This window comes from Toxorhynchites rutilus, chromosome 1 (assembly GCF_029784135.1).
Source record: "Toxorhynchites rutilus septentrionalis strain SRP chromosome 1, ASM2978413v1, whole genome shotgun sequence".
Lineage (NCBI taxonomy): Eukaryota > Metazoa > Arthropoda > Insecta > Diptera > Culicidae > Toxorhynchites > Toxorhynchites rutilus.
Window position 1 is genome coordinate 83,448,905 of NC_073744.1, and position 22,516 is coordinate 83,471,420.

The window sequence follows — 22,516 nt, forward strand, 5'->3', positions numbered from 1 at the left end:
AGATTTTTTGTTTTGTAACACATCAGGATTCATAATTTGTGGCTAAAAATGATTGTTAACATACAAAAATTTGACGTGTCGAAAGTTCATAAATGTTCGATGAAAAAAACGTGAAAAAAAATGAAAAAAACCTATTTTAGATATGGCAAATTGAAGTTTTCCTTTAAATAAAAAAGAGTCCTTTTTTTCTCAGTGGATAATTTTTTAACGTTTAAACATCAATACTCTAAAACTCTTTCTAAGACACTCATAGTTTTTGAGATATAAATTATCAAAGATTTCTCTTTTTATAATCGATAAGTCCTTTTCAAAAGTTACACTTGATTCAAAAAAAAAATCCGAATTGATGTGGAAAACTCATGTTTTCTCCAACCCAAACGGAATCCGAACTTTCATTCGAATCAAAAATACTCATGTTTTGTCATTTGTCGATTTCATTTTGAATTGCTCAACTGAGAAAGTACAATGAGAAATATTCAATTAGCAAACACCTCACGTCCAATCTGCTGTCGGAGAAAATGCGACACCGGGTCAATAACTAACATACGTCTAGATGAATGAAATCGATCACAAATTCTCGCTCAGAAAAAAATCTACTCCTATTTTCTCTCTTCTTTCAAATTTTCGCCTCGTATCGTATCTTGTTGGAAAACTACACCATTCTGACTGCATCATCCTCGCAAAAAAACACGAACCCACAAGACCGGCTTATCACGGCTTAATTACACACCAACGTCTGACCTGGACTACGGAACGATATCCTGTTGGGGACGGAACGCTATAGGAATACAAAAAACACCGTGTGTATTTCAAGTCGTTGCAGCAGGTAAGTGTCGACAGGACCTTCATTCAAATATTGCCAAAGCGTACTCTGTACGGAAATAAGGAGCTTCCGAGCCAGGAAAAAGAGGCTTGTGCTTTCGGTCTAGTATTTATCTGGAGAGAAAAAAAATCGAGAACAAAAAGTGAATAATACTCAAGTGTATAGATCGAAACATAATTAGATTGTTTTTCGATCTACTCTCGAAAGCTCCTTAAATGGGTCGCAAAGGTGCAGTTTTTTTTCTCCAAAGATTGCATCTCACATCAAAGATTTTTTTTAAAGAAATATGCATTCAAAATCCCGTCGTTTGCATTCAGTTCAGTCATTTTCGCGTGTTTAAAATCTGCTCTCTGCTCATTTTCAGGGAGACCCTTCGCGCTCCAAAACTGTACCATATCAAACCAATCTTCCGACTCGTTGCATATCGAATGCATCGAAGGATTCGACGGTGGCCTGCCGCAATTGTTCCTACTGGAATTGGTGGAGGTGCCTGCATTGAGACTGGTCAGAAATTTGAGTCTACAGGTAAGTACGTGTACGTTGAGTTCACCTGATGATGTAGGTGACAAAATATGTAAAAAAAAATAAATCAAAATATGATCATGATTGACATTTGAATTATATTCTACAATACTAATCGACAGATAAAAAACCATAATTTTACGGGAATTACTTAACACGTTGAGCCCCGCGCCGGTCCCTAGAGACTGACGTTGAGCTTTTTGGTAGGAAAGCGCTGACCTAGGACTGGCAGTTTTTTTTCCCTGTTGGGTACATTTTCCACTACGACCAGTTATTTGATCTATTGTGGCGGGCCCTATTTGTTGTAAGCCTTATCAGGGTGTCGTATCACTATAGTACGAATGAACTATATTATTTTATTGGGGGAAGCTATCCAAACATCTGAGGGTTGCATTAAACCTTTATCAAAGAAATCACGCCTTCTATGTAAAAGTGCTTCGCAATTATATAATAAATGTTACGAGCTTTCACTTTCTAGGTTAAAGAAACGACAGGTACCATCTTCCAATTTACCTAGTTTCTTCAGGTGGTATTTACTTGGACAATGTCCTGTCTCTAGGTCACTGAAAGTACAAAGGTCTTTTTTTGTTAGACTGAGACGTCTTTCAGTTACTTTTTTGGGCTGACAGTTACAAAATAAGAAAATAATAATATATACGGTTTGTTTTCGCATGTTTTACAAAATGTGAATACTATCTAGTCGTATTTCTGACTATGACTTCAATTTATACAATAAGTATCTTTGTGAGCTGAAACCGACACTAATATTGTGCAAACGCTCTTAATGCGGGCAGAATGGAAAGCACAGCATGAAAAATTCGGGGCTCAACGTGTTAATTGTTTTCCGATATTTTAAATGATGTCATCTCGTAATGCTTTTGGATGACACTTGAATCATCTCGGTTTCCATCAAATGATGCCAACCAGTTATGAAACAAATCATGATAACATAACTGTTGACTTCTTTCTAAATACGATTAACTTTCTGTCGAAGTAAATCAATCCAAAACAATAAAAAAAATATTTCTAATGACAATGATGTTTCTTCGGAGCAGTTAGCTTTAAAAACAAACAGCTAGAGGAGCTTCATAGAGTATATCTCTGCCGAAATGAGTTCAAGCGCCACCTTTACAAAATGCACTCATGTGGAAAAAGTTGCTTCAATTACTGTTAAGAATTTCATTTGCGGAACACGATAGTGGGTTTTGTTGGGAGGCATTATGGTTGACGTCGCTATTCTCCTGCTTTTAGTAGAAGCATTTGTCTCTATCATGAACTTCCCTCCTCCCACTCTATCTTCCACGCTTAGCGGAATGAAGTTTCAAGCTCCAAGACCATGGTGCATGATGGCTCGTGCTTTTTGCTTGCTTCTCGCATACACCGTGTGTGAGGAGGATTGTGCTCCGCTATTGAAGATTTCATTGATGCGCTACATGCTAGGAATAACGAGTTTCCTTGTTGTTTTCAATTGCTGCAACTGCATCACCCATTCCGGGAAAGTGTTATTATCATCCTGTATGTCTGTCTTCCCCTAACAATAACGTGTTCTCAACACAACTCAGCATCCCATGCTCAGGGAGCGGGCTGGAATCCTATTCCAACCTTTTCACGGTTGACTTCAACCACCACACTAAACATTTTTATCATTCCTTAATTTTTTCTCTTCCTTATTCCAGCATCCGCCGGTGCAATTTTTTCTAGATAACCTGGAGCCCGGTACCTCGTATCGCATCATCCTATTTGCAGCAAATGCAAAAGGTCGCTCCGAGCCGGTGATAGTGGATGATATCACATTTAAGGGTGTGGCCAAGTATACTGGTGAGTAGATTTGTCCCTCCACACAAATCTCGTTGATATCTCATACTCTGAAGGCTCCACTCTCTGGGCTAGCTTCCAACGTGGGTAGGTGGAAGCCGCACGAGAAAAAGTGACGGCTGCTGATGATACGTAACGTGATAGCGCCTGTATTTTACTCTCTGGTTGTCAACAGATTACAACAGCGTGCAGAGTGAAGGACTTCTCGGCATCTCATTTAAACGGACCTCTGACAGCAATAATTCATCTGGGCTTTTATTTATGTGAATGGTCGTTTGCTATGGCAGCACAGATTTGTGCTGCGGCGCAATGATTAGCAGGGCGATATCTTGAGGATGTGCAATATTTCTACAGCTTGGAGAGAATTACATCGGTACGATGCGTAGACAATAATAATATGCTCTATTTCTTTCGCTAATCCAAACTGCGGTTTTGTTGTTTAGACATTCACAGCCATTCCATGCCCAACCGAAATAGTGGTTCTCAAATTTTTGTGAAAAGTGGTAATATCGTTCTTTATCGCAAAACATTAGAACAGTATTTTTTTGACGTAGGACTATGTCTTTCATTAAGGGTACCAAATCAGAAAACAGGTCACGTTTTTATGAAATAAAGTTAACGATAATAACTATTTTTGCCGCGAACGGATTTTGGCGATTTACATACCAAACGAATCGGAAATTCCCTAAGATTTGTTTGATATGCTATACATTATAATTCCATGGTGTGTAAATGGTTAAAATTCATGAAAACATAAGTGATTCCATTTTTCCATACATTTATTCTGTCCATTTGTGTGCTTTCCCGAATAGACCTGTCAATAACGGGCAACTTATGGACGAGCAACGAAGGGGAAATCGTAAGATTTAAAGTCTCCGTGAACAAAGAAAAAAGAAGAACGAAGGGGAATATATGCCTACTAGGATTGCATTTGCGCTAATTTTGATCATAATGAAGCAGTGCTACTTTTTTCGAGGTTGTTGAGTTTAACTTCGTTTATTTAGTCACCAAGAAAGTAAATGTCGTTCTGGAATTTTGTATGTGATTTGGTTTCGCTTGCCAGTAGCAAAACTTTCTCCACTAAGGATGATAACTGCGCTTACCTCGAGCATGTATTGTTCTGCGAGGACAAGAATGAATCATCAAACGATAATCGTCAATGATTCTACAAGAAAAAAAAAATATTCCAGGGCGACCAAACTGGTAGAATCGTTGTTTCTAAAATTTCGTATATTCGCAGTTATAAACAAGCGACATGAATTAAACTACAGCGTAGTTCTGCGTCAATAATACGGTCGTGTCTTTGACACAACCTCCTATATTTTTTTTATTTTTCCACTAGGGTGACCATTTCCATTTCCGAGTGGTTCGAAAAATCTTTTGACGTAGGACTACGTCTTTCATTTCTATACCGGGGTGTAAAATCAAAGTTTCGAAAACGAAAGCGTTACGCTGGAGACCGAGATTTTGAGCGTTAATAGCTCCTAAACAACTGAACGAAATGGTATGATAAACACTTCATTCGAAAGATAAAATGTCTACGCGTTATATACTTGTTACTTTTTGATCCAAAAACTTGTTTCAATAGTCTTAAAATTGCTTTCAAAACAGGCTATTGAAATCACCAATCGGTATATAAGCGAGCGGCGCTCGGAAATCCACTCAGTTCTAATTGAACAGCGATTGGAGCATGTTGTCGCTGTTGCGGTGAAGCTCTTTATTTATCATGAAAGCGCGGATGAACGGTGTCACCAAGAGCCTGTTTGTGCACCCTAGGCCAGAAGGGAATCTATCAGGAGGAGAGTGATGCCACAAACGGTTCCCTGGGAAGACATCGCTACACATACATACACGCGCGGCTATTAACAGGTGGTTATCGAGTTGGCATTAACCACTGGTGGGCTTCCAGTATCGAGGAAAATGTGGAAATATCTAATCGTTACTGAAAATAATCTGCCAGTTCCTCTGGGAATTTTCAAAATATATTCATGTGAAAGAGTTTAATTGAATGTTTTCTATCCATGTTACACTGTGACCAAATATGTTTCAATCAAGTGCTATTAACAGGTGGTTATCGAGTTGGCATTAACCACTGGTGGGCTTCCAGTATCGAGGAAAATGTGGAAATATCTAATCGTTACTGAAAATAATCTGCCAGTTCCTTTGGGAATTTTCAAAATATATTCATGTGAAAGAGTTTAATTGAATGTTTTCTATCCATGTAACACTGTGACCAAATATATTTCAATCAAGTGCTATTAACAGGTGGTTATCGAGTTGGCATTAACCACTGGTGGGCTTCCAGTATCGAGGAAAATGTGGAAATATCTAATCGTTACTGAAAATAATCTGCCAGTTCCTCTGGGAATTTTCAAAATATATTCATGTGAAAGAGTTTAATTGAATGTTTTCTATCCATGTTACACTGTGACCAAATATGTTTCAATCAAGTGCTATTAACAGGTGGTTATCGAGTTGGCATTAACCACTGGTGGGCTTCCAGTATCGGGGAAAATGTGGAAATATCTAATCGTTACTGAAAATAATCTGCCAGTTCCTTTGGGAATTTTCAAAATATATTCATGTTGAAGAGTTTATTTGAATGTTTTCTTTCCATGTAACACTGTGATCAAATACATTTGGTTTTGTGGTTTTTCAATCAATCGCAATTAACAGGATAGCTTCAGAAGATTATTCTTCCCCATCAGTTCATTCCCCTCTAGTTTGCCTTCCAAATTGCCATCGTAAACCACACCTTCTCTCGATTCAATCACACACAAAAAGCATACTTAAGCGATATTCTGATGGTGAGACACATTCATTTTTCGTGAGGACATCGACAAGACAACATCGTTGCCTAACGTGCTGGAGGAGGTGGACGGCGAAGGATCGACACATACACGCGCAGAACTCTTTCCGTTAGGATGCCATTCAGCATCGAGAAAGTTCCGGAAAGATCTAATCATTGCTGGAAAATAATCTGCCAGTTCTTTTGGGATTTTTCAAAATATATTCATGTGAAAGAGTTTAATTGAATGTTTTCTATCCATGTAACACTGTGACCAAATATGTTTCAATCAAGTGCTATTAACAGGTGGTTATCGAGTTGGTATTAACCACTGGTGGGCTTCCAGTATCGAGGAAAATGTGGAAATAACTAATCGTTGCTGGAAAATAATCTGCCAGTTCCCCTTGGAATTGAAAATTACATTCAAGCGAAAGAGTTTATTTTAATGTTTTCTATCCATAAAATATCCATATATTACATTTGGGTTTGTGATTTGTCAATCAAGTACAGTTAGCAGGTTAGCTTCTGAAGATTATTCTTCAGAACAAGGTTTTTCGTATCCTATATTGGATGCATCAAACCTTGTGCCTCCAACGTAACGCTCTCGTTTTCGAAGTCCCCGCAATATTCATTTATTCATTCATTCAGAATGGATTTAGATTCAACTTCGAACAAATGATCTCTAAATCAACGATAGTCCTACGTCACCCTTGCGGTTATACCATAGATATAACCCACTTCCTGTTTTTTTTCTCCTTTTACAAAAAATGACTGTTTTCAAAAATTTATGACTTTCGAATTGCAAAACCGATTCAAATGATCGGCATATCAAATTGAAGTCAATAAGTTTTCTTTGAAAAAATATTACAATTGGAAAAAAATGAATTTAGTTTTCATAATTATTGATTGTGTTTGTTTTTTATAGTTCAAATGATCTCGGGACCAAGGTCGCCATATTTTTTTCACGTGGGACTACGTCGAACCTTTCAATATAGGGGCCAATTTCAAAGTTTCGGGTGGGAAAGTGAAATATTTGGAACGTTAATATCTCTTCAATTGATGGTTGTATTTTGATTCTGAAAACACAAATTAAGAGATAAAATCCCCACATATGTTTTTGTCCACGTTCTTGTCCGTATATAGCATATCAGTAGAACAAGTGAACAAAGTAACGATGAAAGAGCTCGATTTTACTCGTATATGCTTTTCAATTTAACAAACAGCACTCTTCCATTCCATGCAATTCGAGAGTATGCTCACATGGCATGGCTTCTGGGAGTGTAGTTGCTATGCCCCTTCTCGCGCCGCTCAGAGAATCATGTTGCATCGGAGCGCGATGCATATATAAGAGAAGAGCGGAAGATACAACATTCCTAGAGGCGACTGAACTGAAAATGTTAAAGCCTCTATAATTCATCACGTTCGTTCTATACAACATTCAGTCAAACCCCGACCAGCCAACATATTACATTTGCATAAAATTGGATTTTGTTTTCATAATTATTGATTGTATTTGTTTTGTATAGTTTACATGGTTTCGCGATCGAGGACGCTATCTTATATATAACATTCTCGTGTCACGATGTTCGTGGTTGAGCTCCTCCGAAACGGCTTCCTCTGGGAATTTTCAAAATATATTCATGTGAAAGAGTTTAATTGAATGTTTTCTATCCATGTTACACTGTGACCAAATATGTTTCAATCAAGTGCTATTAACAGGTGGTTATCGAGTTGGCATTAACCACTGGTGGGCTTCCAGTATCGAGGAAAATGTGGAAATATCTAATCGTTACTGAAAATAATCTGCCAGTTCCTTTGGGAATTTTCAAAATATATTCATGTGAAAGAGTTTAATTGAATGTTTTCTATCCATGTAACACTGTGACCAAATATATTTCAATCAAGTGCTATTAACAGGTGGTTATCGAGTTGGCATTAACCACTGGTGGGCTTCCAGTATCGAGGAAAATGTGGAAATATCTAATCGTTACTGAAAATAATCTGCCAGTTCCTCTGGGAATTTTCAAAATATATTCATGTGAAAGAGTTTAATTGAATGTTTTCTATCCATGTTACACTGTGACCAAATATGTTTCAATCAAGTGCTATTAACAGGTGGTTATCGAGTTGGCATTAACCACTGGTGGGCTTCCAGTATCGGGGAAAATGTGGAAATATCTAATCGTTACTGAAAATAATCTGCCAGTTCCTTTGGGAATTTTTAAAATATATTCATGTTGAAGAGTTTATTTGAATGTTTTCTTTCCATGTAACACTGTGATCAAATACATTTGGTTTTGTGGTTTTTCAATCAATCGCAATTAACAGGATAGCTTCAGAAGATTATTCTTCCCCATCAGTTCATTCCCCTCTAGTTTGCCTTCCAAATTGCCATCGTAAACCACACCTTCTCTCGATTCAATCACACACAAAAAGCATACTTAAGCGATATTCTGATGGTGAGACACATTCATTTTTCGTGAGGACATCGACAAGACAACATCGTTGCCTAACGTGCTGGAGGAGGTGGACGGCGAAGGATCGACACATACACGCGCAGAACTCTTTCCGTTAGGATGCCATTCAGCATCGAGAAAGTTCCGGAAAGATCTAATCATTGCTGGAAAATAATCTGCCAGTTCTTTTGGGAATTTTCAAAATATATTCATGTGAAAGAGTTTAATTGAATGTTTTCTATCCATGTAACACTGTGACCAAATATGTTTCAATCAAGTGCTATTAACAGGTGGTTATCGAGTTGGTATTAACCACTGGTGGGCTTCCAGTATCGAGGAAAATGTGGAAATAACTAATCGTTGCTGGAAAATAATCTGCCAGTTCCCCTTGGAATTGAAAATTACATTCAAGCGAAAGAGTTTATTTTAATGTTTTCTATCCATAAAATATCCATATATTACATTTGGGTTTGTGATTTGTCAATCAAGTACAGTTAGCAGGTTAGCTTCTGAAGATTATTCTTCAGAACAAGGTTTTTCGTATCCTATATTGGATGCATCAAACCTTGTGCCTCCAACGTAACGCTCTCGTTTTCGAAGTCCCCCAAATATTCATTTATTCATTCATTCAGAATGGATTTAGATTCAACTTCGAACAAATGATCTCTAAATCAACGATAGTCCTACGTCACCCTTGCGGTTATACCATAGATATAACCCACTTCCTGTTTTTTTTCTCCTTTTACAAAAAATGACTGTTTTCAAAAATTTATGACTTTCGAATTGCAAAACCGATTCAAATGATCGGCATATCAAATTGAAGTCAATAAGTTTTCTTTGAAAAAATATTACAATTGGAAAAAAATGAATTTAGTTTTCATAATTATTGATTGTGTTTGTTTTTTATAGTTCAAATGATCTCGGGACCAAGGTCGCCATATTTTTTTCACGTGGGACTACGTCGAACCTTTCAATATAGGGGCCAATTTCAAAGTTTCGGGTGGGAAAGTGAAATATTTGGAACGTTAATATCTCTTCAATTGATGGTTGTATTTTGATTCTGAAAACACAAATTAAGAGATAAAATCCCCACATATGTTTTTGTCCACGTTCTTGTCCGTATATAGCATATCAGTAGAACAAGTGAACAAAGTAACGATGAAAGAGCTCGATTTTACTCGTATATGCTTTTCAATTTAACAAACAGCACTCTTCCATTCCATGCAATTCGAGAGTATGCTCACATGGCATGGCTTCTGGGAGTGTAGTTGCTATGCCCCTTCTCGCGCCGCTCAGAGAATCATGTTGCATCGGAGCGCGATGCATATATAAGAGAAGAGCGGAAGATACAACATTCCTAGAGGCGACTGAACTGAAAATGTTAAAGCCTCTATAATTCATCACGTTCGTTCTATACAACATTCAGTCAAACCCCGACCAGCCAACATATTACATTTGCATAAAATTGGATTTTGTTTTCATAATTATTGATTGTATTTGTTTTGTATAGTTTACATGGTTTCGCGATCGAGGACGCTATCTTATATATAACATTCTCGTGTCACGATGTTCGTGGTTGAGCTCCTCCGAAACGGCTCAAACGATTTTCAAGAAATTATGCACAAAAAAACTTAGTAGGCATGAGTTAAGACGTAAACTATATATGATACCGCTAGGATACCAATTACCATATGTTTAATACCGATAAGGGTGGCCCTATGCAAAAAAAAAAATCTAAATAAATTTTGATTTCTATTTTTTCTCAAATTTGGCATAAAACTTTATATAACATTAAAGGTTCACCCCTATCTCCTATATTTAATCGCGATTTTAGTATCTTGGTATAAATAATATTCAAATAATCGACCCGTACTTTGTTTTTCAAAAAGAGCGAATTTATTTACGTTGTTAAATGACATATGGCGCTAAGTTCACTTCATTGAACATTCATCCTCACATGCGCCAATAACCTTAATTCGGCTAAAGCCATGTTTATTGCCAGCGAGCTGAAAGACTTTTTGAATAAACATAATGAATTATTAAAATTATATATTTTTATTAAATTTTTTTTTTGATAATTTTTCTTGATACACCGTAGTAAAATGCACATTCAGTATTTTTTTCAAATTTTTATTTCGGATCTGTTGAGGATGGCGTGAAATAAACGAAAAAGTACGTTTTTCACTATAGATCCTACGTCAAACCACATAGGGGTTCAAATAAACCGCCAAAATTTCTTATTTAATATCCTTTACAATATTTGCCATACAACTAGTGATTTGGTTTGGGGGCACTTTTTACTCCCTTACCCGGCCAGGCCCTTTGTCATTATCGATGTACGTTTTCATTAAAAACATAATGGGAGTTACAGAAAGACATAGACAAGTTTGTCAGAAAATACATTTTATCGTTCTTATTACACGATATCCCAATAAATTCGAGTGTTGTCTACCGTAAACTTTCTGGTGGAAGGTGTAATATCAATCATATCAATCCATATCAATTACAATATTATTAAGGATAATTATACGGTAATTCAAGTGAGAATGAAAATATCTCATAATTTATCGAACATTACATCGCTCAGCCAATCATCACATTATATTTACATGAACATGGATTCAATACATATGATAAAGCGCCTTATGAACCTGTTTCAAAATAATGTCGACGAAATTAATACAAAAAGTGCGACACACGAGTTGCTCGCATTTCTAAAATATAGGTTCTAGCTGGCTCAAATGAAATACGCTTGAGGAATTATTTGCATTCAAATTCAGTAGCAAACACTGAATCTGAATGATTCAACGGCAAATCGGCCCGTGAATCTCATATGATACTGAACCAAATATACTGCTTACAGCCTACGTTCAGAGGATAAAGAGAATTGCTAGACTCTCTTCGAAATATTCTCTCGACTTTTTAGCGTTACGAGTACAAGTTCTTCAGCACATATGCATGGAAACAATCGCTCTCGCTTTAGAGGCGAATGAACTTCAAAGTTTAAAGCCTCTTAAAAACAAAGAAAGAAAGAAAGCAGTTATAAAATTTTGACTTTCATCTTGAAAATGACAAGCGCACCTTTTTCCACCAAAAAGACAGCATTTGACCGAAATGAATATTGATTTTCTTTATTTCATTTTTCCACTATGCGACAAAAATATATTACCTTTTTCTCTTCACATTTAACTTTTAAATGATCAAACATGTCAATGTTAGTGGAATACGTTGAATTAAGAAACATCATACAAAATCCGTTCAATTCGTCCTTTTTTATCGATCACATTAAATTACTTTTATAGATCGTTAAAGCATTTAAACACACTTGCAATACATTAGTTGTGTTTTATTTAACACTCAAACTATTCACTAGACATAATTTCTATCGCAGAACAACGTTTGAAGGGTTAGCTAGTATCATCTAAAATTACTGCAAATCATGAAAAAGACAATTTTCTTTATATGTTTGGAAACATTTGAATAGTTGATTGCGCTGTGTAAGCGCTGAACTAGAGCCTGGACACACCAACATCAAACAACCTGAAAAATTAGTAAGAAATATTTTGATAGGATCAATTGTTTGAAGATATTAATTTCGTTCCTCTTCCGGTACAATTACTTATGAATTGCGTTTGTTCTTTTCAAAGCTATTATGACACCGTTTTGAATTTCATATTTTCCCTCGATTGCAATAACTTTTCTCTCTCACTATTCCCATCCGCACCCCACAGGTCCTGAAGTTAGCGCTCATTGAATGTTTCAGCCGGAGAAGCTTTTTTGCATTGAATTATTCTGTCTTTCCATTCAACGATAGGAACGATTCATTTAATACCTTCAATGCCTTTGTCGTATTTGTATGCTAGCTACTCACTGTGAGTGATGATTTCGAAACCTGTGCTTAACTATGAAATGCTGTGAATGGCACACATCAGCATGGAATAGAGCAATATTCATACTAAAGGGTGTGTCACATCAAATTGCATCACGGAAAAAACGCTGTAGAAATTCGCCCAGTAGACCGATCCTTTTGAAAATTTTAGACAGTAAAATAAAAACAATTAAACAACTTTGGCATTTTTTTTTTATTCATACTTCGAGCCCAAGCCCGTATGCTCGCACCTTCCTCTTTACCCCGTCCATAAGGTTCTGTACAACGTCAGGTTGTAGTTTTTTTTTGAACAGAAATCCATTTTCTCTTGAAGTCCGCCTCCGATTTGACAACTTTTGGGTTCTTCCGGAGGGCCTGCTTCATAATCGCCCAATATTTCTCTATTGGGCGAAGCTCCGGCGCGTTGGGCGGGTTCATTTCCTTTGGCACGAAGGTGACCCCGTTGGCTTCGTACCACTCCAACACGTCCTTTGAATAGTGGCACGAAGCGAGATCCGGCCAGAAGATGGTCGTGGTAGTGGTAGTGGTAGTAAGCGCTTCTGTAGACACTCCTTAAGGTAAACCTGCCCGTTTACCGTGTCGGTCATCACGAAGGGGGCGCTCCGCTTTCTGCAAGAGCAGATCGCTTGCCACACCATGTACTTTTTGGCAAACTTGGATAGTTTCTGCTTGCGAATCTCCTCCGGAACGCTGAATTTGTCCTCTGCGGAGAAGAACAACAGGCACGGCAGCTGACGAAAGTCCGCTTTGACGTAGGTTTCGTCGTCCATTACCAGACAATGCGGCTTCGTCAGCATTTCGGTGTACAGCTTCCGGGCTCGCGTCTTCCCCACCATGTTTTGCCTTTCGTCGCGGTTAGGAGCCTTCTGAACCTTGTGTGTACGCAGGCCCTCCCGCTGCTTGGTCCGCTGGACGAATGAACTTGACAAATTCAGCTTATTGGCGACATCCCGGACCGAACTTCTCGGATCACGTCTAAACTGCTTAACTACGCGCTTGTGATCTTTTTCACTGACGGAGCATCCATTTTTGCCGTTCTTCACCTTCCGGTCGATGGTTAGGTTCTCGAAGTATCGTTTTAGTACTCTGCTGACCGTGGATTGGACGATTCCCAGCATCTTACCGATGTCCCGATGTGACAACTCCGGATTCTCTAAATGAGTGCGCAGGATTAATTCACGACGCTCTTTTTCGTTCGACGACATTTTTCCAAATTTACGAAAAATTGACAGTGAAGCATGGCCAACGTGATCTATACACTGTTATCTGATTATAAACGAAAGCTGAAGATATAATTCCTAAAAATTAAATTTCTACAGCGTTTTTTCCGTGATGCAATTTGATGTGACACACCCTTTATTGCTGTTCCGAACATGTCTTCGGTGCCACTCTAGATCTATATCGATGGCTGCACCAAAGCTTGTGCCGTTGTGAAACGTCCCGGAAGCAAACTACATCCCTTCATAAATATAAATTTTCCTCGCAGTACTAATTTGTTCCGATTCCCATCATACAGTCTGATACATTGCTTTTTCCTGTCCGAAGTCGCCTCCTTTACCTCAATGCCCAAACAAAACAGTAATTTTCGGAGGGATAGCTCACCGGGGAAAATGTAAACCTCTAGTTTCTCCCGCATTTTCGATGCTATATTTCACCAAGCCACGATAAACGGAGGAAATATACACATAGTATAATAATACAATTTATCATACTTGCATAATAGCAACATCACGCCGCATTCACTTCTGGAATGTTCGAAGCCGCCGGTTGTTGCAGAGGTCCCGGTCAGTCGTGTTCGGCTAAGGGTAGCTTTGGGAGGCAATGAAAGGCTTTGTGGTACCAGCCAGGTCAAAGATACGAGTACAATGCATAGTTCGCATAGTGATGCACTTCAAAAATAGACACTGCTTCTCACACGGTTTTTACAAATCCGGCTAAAATACACTAGTATTGAAGCATTTGGTCTGTACTTTTTTGGGTGGAATGTACTTCCTGCAGTGGTGAATACCGTTCAAGCCAACAAGACCAACAAGAAAATAACCCAGAGAGTGCAAGCCGGGAGAATGAGAGTAAAAAGGCTCAGTAGATAATACGGTTATATTTTCTGTGATTTATAGGTGTATCCAACGTTATGAATGTTCCTTTATCGCCAGTATTAGCCGCATTAACACTTACGGTGGCGATTCTGTTTGCCGTAGTCTGCATCGTGTTGGCCACCATCTATCGACGACACGCTAGCAAGTAAGTTCAAAAGGTACCAGCAGAAAAGGGCCATTTCCCCCACAGCCCGGAAAAATCCTTTGTCCGATGCTTGTTCGCTTGTATGTTTATTATTACGGCGCATTATCGTTCATCTTGTTTGTGTTATTTTCTGCTACTAATCATTTCCTTTCCCCCGTGATCTCCGTTGCAGAAATTCGTCCAAGAAGCTGAAATCAGCCAAAAGCGCTCATTTTACCTCGACACCGATAGACTGCCAAATTGACTCATCTGCACACCATCATCATCATCAGACCCATGATCCGAATAGCATCCAGACGCCCCTGGTGGACGGAAGTGGTACACTCGGCCGACGGGGTTCCACTCTATCCGGCGAGCCACCGGATGGGGATGAAACGGATCCAGATGTTATACCTAATCAATACGGTAAGCAGTTCTGTTTCACATACGCATATCGCAATACCTACTCTTTAATTGAAGAAGTATTCCATAAAATTGAGAGAACGTTTATGGCACTTTTTTTTCAACTTTCTTTATATTTCACTCTGAAATTCAATACTTTTTATGTAATTTTACAAATAATTATACAATTAATTACATATATCATATAATACAATTAATACTATAAAATTACAAATAATATTTGACGATCAGGTTTGACAAATTCCACAAATCAATTCAAACTCGTAGAAGTTTTTAGCTTTCCCATCCGTCCGACCTCAGCACATTACATGTGAGATTTTAAATATTTTAAATAGATGACATATAAGGTCTTGTTTTTTTCTGGATTCAACTCTGCCATTTACGCATTCTTTCCATCGAAGCTACATGATGCGACAATCCAACTAAAGCCTGTTTCAGTTAGAATTTGGTCGCATAAAGAAGGACATTCTTCAGCATAGAAATAACGTACAAAAAAGGGTAGGATGTCATTTTGTAGTTTTTTTTTAATGAACTTTAAGGGAAAAAACATGAACATTATTCGTACGAGTATCGGATGAATTTTCGAACTTTCCGTGTAACATCCATCATTTCTACTATTTTTCCATTTGCTCTGGTGTTTTGATGGTTCTGGCACATTTCTTAAGTTTGCATTTGATAATTGCCCAATATCTCTGGGACGAAAATTCGGACAATTTGATGGATTTATAGTTTATTCAATTAAATCGATTCTGTTCTCATTATATCACTTGATGAAATCTCGGCTGTAATGGCAGCTTGCCAAGTCAGGCGAGAACTTTACCGGACCATTGCGTGATCGAATGAATGGAAAAATCCCGTTCTGAAGACACTCCTCCTTGTAAACTATTCCATTCATTGTTGCCTCATTGATAAAAACCTTTGTCTTCTTTCTACAACTACAGATCCCTTGCGATCCCTTACGGGCGAATTTATCTTCGTAAACAAATTTGAACCTACCCGCAACACCCCATTTACGCTTGACAAGGTAAAATTGGTTCCGCCCGATCCAACGAAAGAGTCTCCCGGTAACGTTTGAGTACGGTATTCACAGTCGATTTTGGATATTTCAGGAAGTCGCGATCAGAATTTTATACCGCCTTTCGCGTTCCATCGTCGAGAACATTTGAATGTGTTCTTCAATCTTGATGAATATTTCACTACTGAATAAACAAACCATCCGGATCAAAACGCTGTCAATAGTTTCCCGATGTGTCAACTAGGGGAGCTGCAGTGAATAATAATAAGCGACCAAATTCTAACCGAAACATACTTTATTGGGTGTGCAAAAGAATTTGTTCCGTCTCCACAAGATGGCTCAAGGTGCTTCAAATGGTCGATAGCGACAGCTGATTTTTGCTGAAATGTCAACATCTGTTATCCAAATATTGGGCCTGATTCTCAAATACACTTCACGGTGGAATCGAAATAAACGGCACGCCGTTGAACTACGTTTTACGAGTAAGTGAAGTGTCGAAGATAATAATGAGTTTTCAGGCAGAATGAGCACTTTTCAAATAAAAAATCATTAATTAAAATTAACTTATTCGTATCAAACTGGTATTAAATGTGAATGGAAAACTTGTTATCTTCATGTGATATAATAATCTCATACAAAAATTTTATCTGAAGACAATTTGATATTAACGAATTTACGTTGGATTTACAACCAGATGGCGCAGCGAGTAAAATGAGGATGTTTTTTTTTTTTGGTATGAAATTCGTTCAAATTTTCTAGAAAAATCAGAATTTATCTTCAAATTTCCCGGTTTCATGTTTACTTTCCACGCAGAAAAGGTTAGAAAATCATCATTTTACAATGTACTATGTATATTACGAGGAATGGCTTGTTATAAGTATTGTAACTTTAATTTTTTTTCAACTAAGTAAACGATGAATAGGGTGTTTTGCGCTAAAAATACTGCAAATCCTTCTCGTATCGACCCCTACATAATCAATGATATCAGCCAATTTGATATGATATCGATTTCATCGCAATTATCCATAGTATCAATAACCGGTATGCATTATCAAACTTAAAATTTTCGAAGATTATCTATGACTGGTCAAATCGCGTGTTGAAACCATCGTAAATATACAAAACTCCAACATTATTACCATATACTGACGAAATTCAATAGCTGAAATGAATCTAAATTGAAAAAATTGTAAGGGGTTGTATCTAGGACACGACCGCATATTTTCGACGTAGAACTACGCAATCACATTATGCAATCCACTTGTTTACCACTTCGAATATTATTTTAGAATGCATCTAAATTATTGTAATAGATTATGTTCTTCGTTACAAATAAATTTGATGAACGTCCTTTGATATGATGCCTAGGACTACCAAAATATGTGAACGGAAGAATCGTCAAACGATCATTGTATTTTACATTTTCCTTTGAAATTATTGCACTTCTCATGTTTACGTAGTTCTCGAACCGCGAAAGTTCATTCGCCTCTAGTATCTGAAATGAAGATTTTCCCAGGCTTCTCAGTTTAAAAGTACGTTTTAGGGAAACATATTCCGGTCTGCACAACGACAAACAAGTACAAAAGTACTCAACACCAAAATATTCCCCCAACTTGCAAGTATTTCATCGCAATTATCCATAGTATCAATAACCGGTATGCATTATCAAACTTAAAATTTTGAAGATTATCTATGACTTTGGTCAAATCGCGTGTTAAAACCATCGTAAATATACAAAACTCCAACTTTCTTACCATATACTGACGACGTTCAATGGCTGAAATGAATCTAAATTGAAATAAAATGAATAATCACCACCGAATCTTGCTTTTCAGTGCGTAAAATAAACAAACACCCTCACTTTTGTGGTATATAACATGTTATTTATTTACCTCTTTCAGTAGTGAAAACTATAAAAATGTTGACAATGGTTGAATTGAAGAAGGAAATTCGAGAGCACAATCAAACACAAGCAGAAAAATGCACGATTCCTGCATGTGAGAACTACGTTGGAACGCCCGGAAGTAAAATATACGTGATTTTTTTTTTGAGTTTTAGGTTACATTAGCATCATTTTCATAGTTCAAAAACAAAATCCAGATGTCTCACCGATCGTTTACGTTTTGCGTTAGATCGTCAATTGACGAATTTACGCAAAGCTGAATCAGCTCATGCGACATCTACATTAGAGCTCAGAATCACAAAAGTGAGGGTGTTTGTTTATTTTACGCACTGATAAGCTAGATTCGGTGGTGATTTATTCATTTTATTTCAATTTCGATTCATTTCAGCCATTGAATGTCGTCAGTATATGGTAAAAAAGTAGGAGTTTTGTATATTTACGATGGTTTTAACACGCGATTTGACCAGTCATAGATAATCTTCGAAAATTTTAAGTTTGATAATGCATACCGGTTATTGATACTATGGATAATTGCGATGAAATCGATATCATATCAAATTGGCTGTTATCATTGATTATGTAGGGGCCGATACGAGAAGAATTTGCAGTATTTTTAGCGCAAAACACGCTATTCATCGTTTACTTAGTTGAAAAAAATTAAAGTTACAATACTTATAACAAGCCATTCCTCGTAATACACATAGCACATTGTAAAATGATGATTTTCTAACCTTTTCAGCGTGGAAAGAATACATGAAACCAGGAAATTTGAAGATAAATTCTGATTTTTCTAAAAAACTTGAACGAATTTCATACTAAAAAAAACAAAACATCTTCATTTTACTCGCTGCGCCATCTGGTTGTAAATCCAACGTAAATTCGTCAATTGACGAATTTAAGCAAAGCTGAATCTGCTCATGCGACACCTATATTAGAGTTTAGAACCACAAAAGTGATGATGTTTATACCATAGACAGACATACAACTGTACTAGCGTTGTACGTGTACACCGTTGTACAGGTACCACGATAGCATGACACACATACTTTGGTTGTACATTGTACCGCATGCCAAACTGACAATCATAAATTTGAATTTATTGCATTGTATTTTCACCAATATTTCAATGAAAAAGGTTTTTATTTAGCGTCTAAACTATCAAACACAACAAATAGGTTTCCAATCTGAGTTATTAACTCAAGAGAAAGTCAATGAAAAGAATATTTACCAAGTGTTCATGCTACCCACCACTAACCATTTGTGGCGCTGCGCACAGTACAACTGTAGCCATGTACAGCGGTAAAATAGGTCGGTACAGGTACAGCGATTGTACCGAGTTGCTTGCATAGTTCTAGCGCTGTACATGGTGACAGACATACAATTTTCGAAGTACAACGGTAGTACAGCTGTATGTCTGTCATAAGTATTATTCTACGCACTGACAAGCAAGATTCGGTCGTGATTATTCATTTTATTTCTATTTCGATTCATTTCAACCATCAAATGTCTTCAATATATGGTAAGAAAGATATAGATTTGTATATTTACGATATGAATACTGTGGATAATGTTGATGAAATCGATGTCATATTAAGTTGGATTGTGTCATTTATAATGTAAGGGCCGATACAAGAAGGATTTGCAGTATTTTTAGCGCAACACAAGCGTTTATCTAGTTGAAGAAAAAATCACAACACTTATATCAAGCCATTCATCAAAATATACATATCACATTGTAAAATTCGATTTTCTAACCTTTTTAGCGTAGAAAGAATAGGGGAAACCGAGAAATTTGAAGATAAATTTTGATTTTTCTAAAAAATTTGAACGACCAACAAAACAAAACATCTTTATTTTACTCGCTACGCCATCTGATTGTGAATCTAACGTAAATTCGTCAATAGCATCAGTTTCTGTTCTGATTTCGCATGGAACAGTCATGAAAAATTGCCACATCACGATAAAAACGAAATCAATTTTTTGCAAGGTTATATAGACTTTATTTCATTTTCACCGTGAAATGGCGCCCTCAGTTTCTATTCTGCGTATGGAGGGATCATGAAAAATCTCGTGTTATTCTCACAAAAAACAAAAACGAATCATGAATCAAACATCTTCAGTTTTCTTACAAGGTCACTCAAATTCCATCGGTTCGTTTCGGGACCACCAACAAGTTCGAAAGAGTTTAATTTTATGTTGAAAACAATTCCATACTTATACTCAAAAAACCACACACTAACAAGAAAAACTTTCAGCAATCTTTCAAAATATTCATTCATTCATTCATTGAGAATTGATTCAGATGCAATTTCAAATAAATGATTACCGAGCCAACGGTAGTCCTACGTCTACCTTGCGGTTATATCACAGATATAACCCACTTCTTGTTTTTTGTCTAATTCCACACGGGCCTCTCTAAGGCAAAGTTCTTACTACTAAAATATTATCCCTCTCTCGCTTAAATCGTATCATATCTAACATTATGCTCTTTTATCATTCTTCTTCCGGTACCCATGGATATATGCCAACGTTACCATTCTCGATTGCATTGTAGGATTTTATGCCATTTCCGGTCTTCTAAATCCGCTTTTAACGAACCGGAAGATTATATTCTATATTCTTGAATCTACGTTCATCTATTGTTCACAAAACTTAGCAGAAAGTTCATCTGTATGTTTTGAAACGGAACTGAAAATACAACAAAGTCTGAAACTGCAAAAAATCGGGTGTTGCAACATCCCAAAAGTTTTTGACTGACAACAAACCAATCTCCAACTGATGATTATTGTAGGAAAGTTTCCCAATTTTTCTATACCACTGTTTAATTTTGTGTGATTCATACATGAAAACGTAAACATAAGTAAACGTAAGGGTTTGTAGTGAGTTAAAATGTTATCTTATCACGCTGGAATGGATCGTATACTTTGCGTGACGTGACAACAACTTCTGGAGACAGTGGTTTCTCCTCTATTTGTGGTCCGATCCTAACCAAATTTTGTGGGTTGTTGACCCTCATTGTTTGCTCAGAGAAACCCAAGTATAAAAGTGTTTGAACTTAGGTTCACCTGATGAACTAAAAAAACAGGAAGTGGGTTATATCTATGGTATAACCGCAAGAGTGACGTAGGACTATCGTTGATTTAGAGATCATTTGTTTGAAGTTGAATCTAAATCCATCCTGAATGAATGAATAAATAAATATTTGGGTGACTTCAAAAACGAGAGTGTTACTTTGAAGACTCAAGGTTTTATGCATCCAATATTGGATACAAAAAACCTTGTTCTGAAGAATAATCTTCAGAAGCTTTCCTGTTAACTGCACTTGATTGACAAATCACAAAACCAAATGTATGTGGTCGCAGTATTATATGTATAGAAAACATTAAAATAAACTCGCTTGAATGTAATTTTCAATCCCAAGGGGAACTGGCAGATTATTTTTCAACAACGATCATTTCTTTCCAGGTTTCCTCTCGATAACCAGCAAACGAAAAGAGTTGCGCGCGTGTATGTGTGTGTGTGTGGCGGCTGCTTCTATGTCTTCCCGAGGAACCGTATTTCGATGCTAATACTCTCTTGGTCACCTTCTCTTCTCCTTCTGATCGATCGGCTTTTCTGCGCTCCCTCACAGTTAAAACAAACTGATTGCATTTCAGGTCAGGTCAAGCCAGGTAATGAATACCTCGATCCCTCGCCGTTCAGCTCGTTCAGTAACGATGTTGTCTTGTCGATGTCCTCAGGCGTCGTGCACAAATTACGTAACGCAAAAATCCGAATTTTGAACCTCCCCCCCCCTTTTCGTAACGCAATTTCCTATCTCTAATAAACAGAATGTAACGCAACATCTAACCCCTCCCCCCTTATCGCGTTACGTAATTTGTGCACGACGCCTCACGAAAAATGAATGGGTTTCACCACCAGAATATCATTTCAGTATGCTTTTCATGTGTGATTGAATCGAGAGAAGGTGTGGTTTACGATGGCAATTTGGAAGGCAAACTAGAGGAGAATGAACTCTCTGAGTATGAAAATTTCGGCGACTGAGCAATAATCGATTGAAAATTATATAATTTTGGCGATACGAAACATTTTCCGTTTTTCATGTTATGCATCCATTATTGGATACGAAAATATCCTACTGATGGGAAAGAATAATCTTCAGAAGCTTTCCAGCTAATTACACTTGATTGAAAAATTACGAAATCAAATGTATTTGGTCGCTGTGTTCGCCATATAATTAGAAAACATTAAAATAAACTCTTTCGCATGGATGTATTCTTCAATTCCCAGGGAACTGGAAGATTATTTTTCAGCAACGATTAGATCTTTCCGGAATTTTCTCGATGCTGTATGGCATCCAAACGAAAATTCTCGTTTCAGTTTGGCCTGCAAAAAACTTTTCTGAACTCTAAACCATCAAATTTGGAGCCCTGAAAAGGGCCGTTGATTATATGCTAAGCTAATATAGCACCCTCTTCTTGGATTCGACGGGCCAGCTGAATGTCCTTGGGCATGATGTGACGCGTTTTACGTGGATAGCACACAAATTTGTATCTTCGAATAAGCCTCCTGCAGGGTCATAACCGCGGAACTTTGGAAGCGCAAGTCGGTTTTGAAGTCCTGAGCAATTCCACGATCCAAAAGCTGCAAAGGTAGCTTGCG

At 37.3% G+C, this 22,516-nt stretch overlaps 1 protein-coding gene across 2 annotated transcripts in view; it reads left to right on the plus strand.

Annotated features, from left to right (window-relative positions):
• Window positions 1-22,516, plus strand: part of LOC129763516 (hemicentin-1) — a 258,644-nt gene that overhangs the window by 222,211 nt on the left and 13,917 nt on the right. For both annotated transcript variants that reach the window (XM_055762656.1, XM_055762657.1), the window contains exons 11-15: window positions 703-826; window positions 1,188-1,348; window positions 3,022-3,163; window positions 14,411-14,534; window positions 14,707-14,939. In XM_055762656.1, the coding sequence (XP_055618631.1) occupies window positions 703-826; window positions 1,188-1,348; window positions 3,022-3,163; window positions 14,411-14,534; window positions 14,707-14,939 (784 nt within the window). The remainder of the gene's footprint in view (window positions 1-702; window positions 827-1,187; window positions 1,349-3,021; window positions 3,164-14,410; window positions 14,535-14,706; window positions 14,940-22,516) is intronic.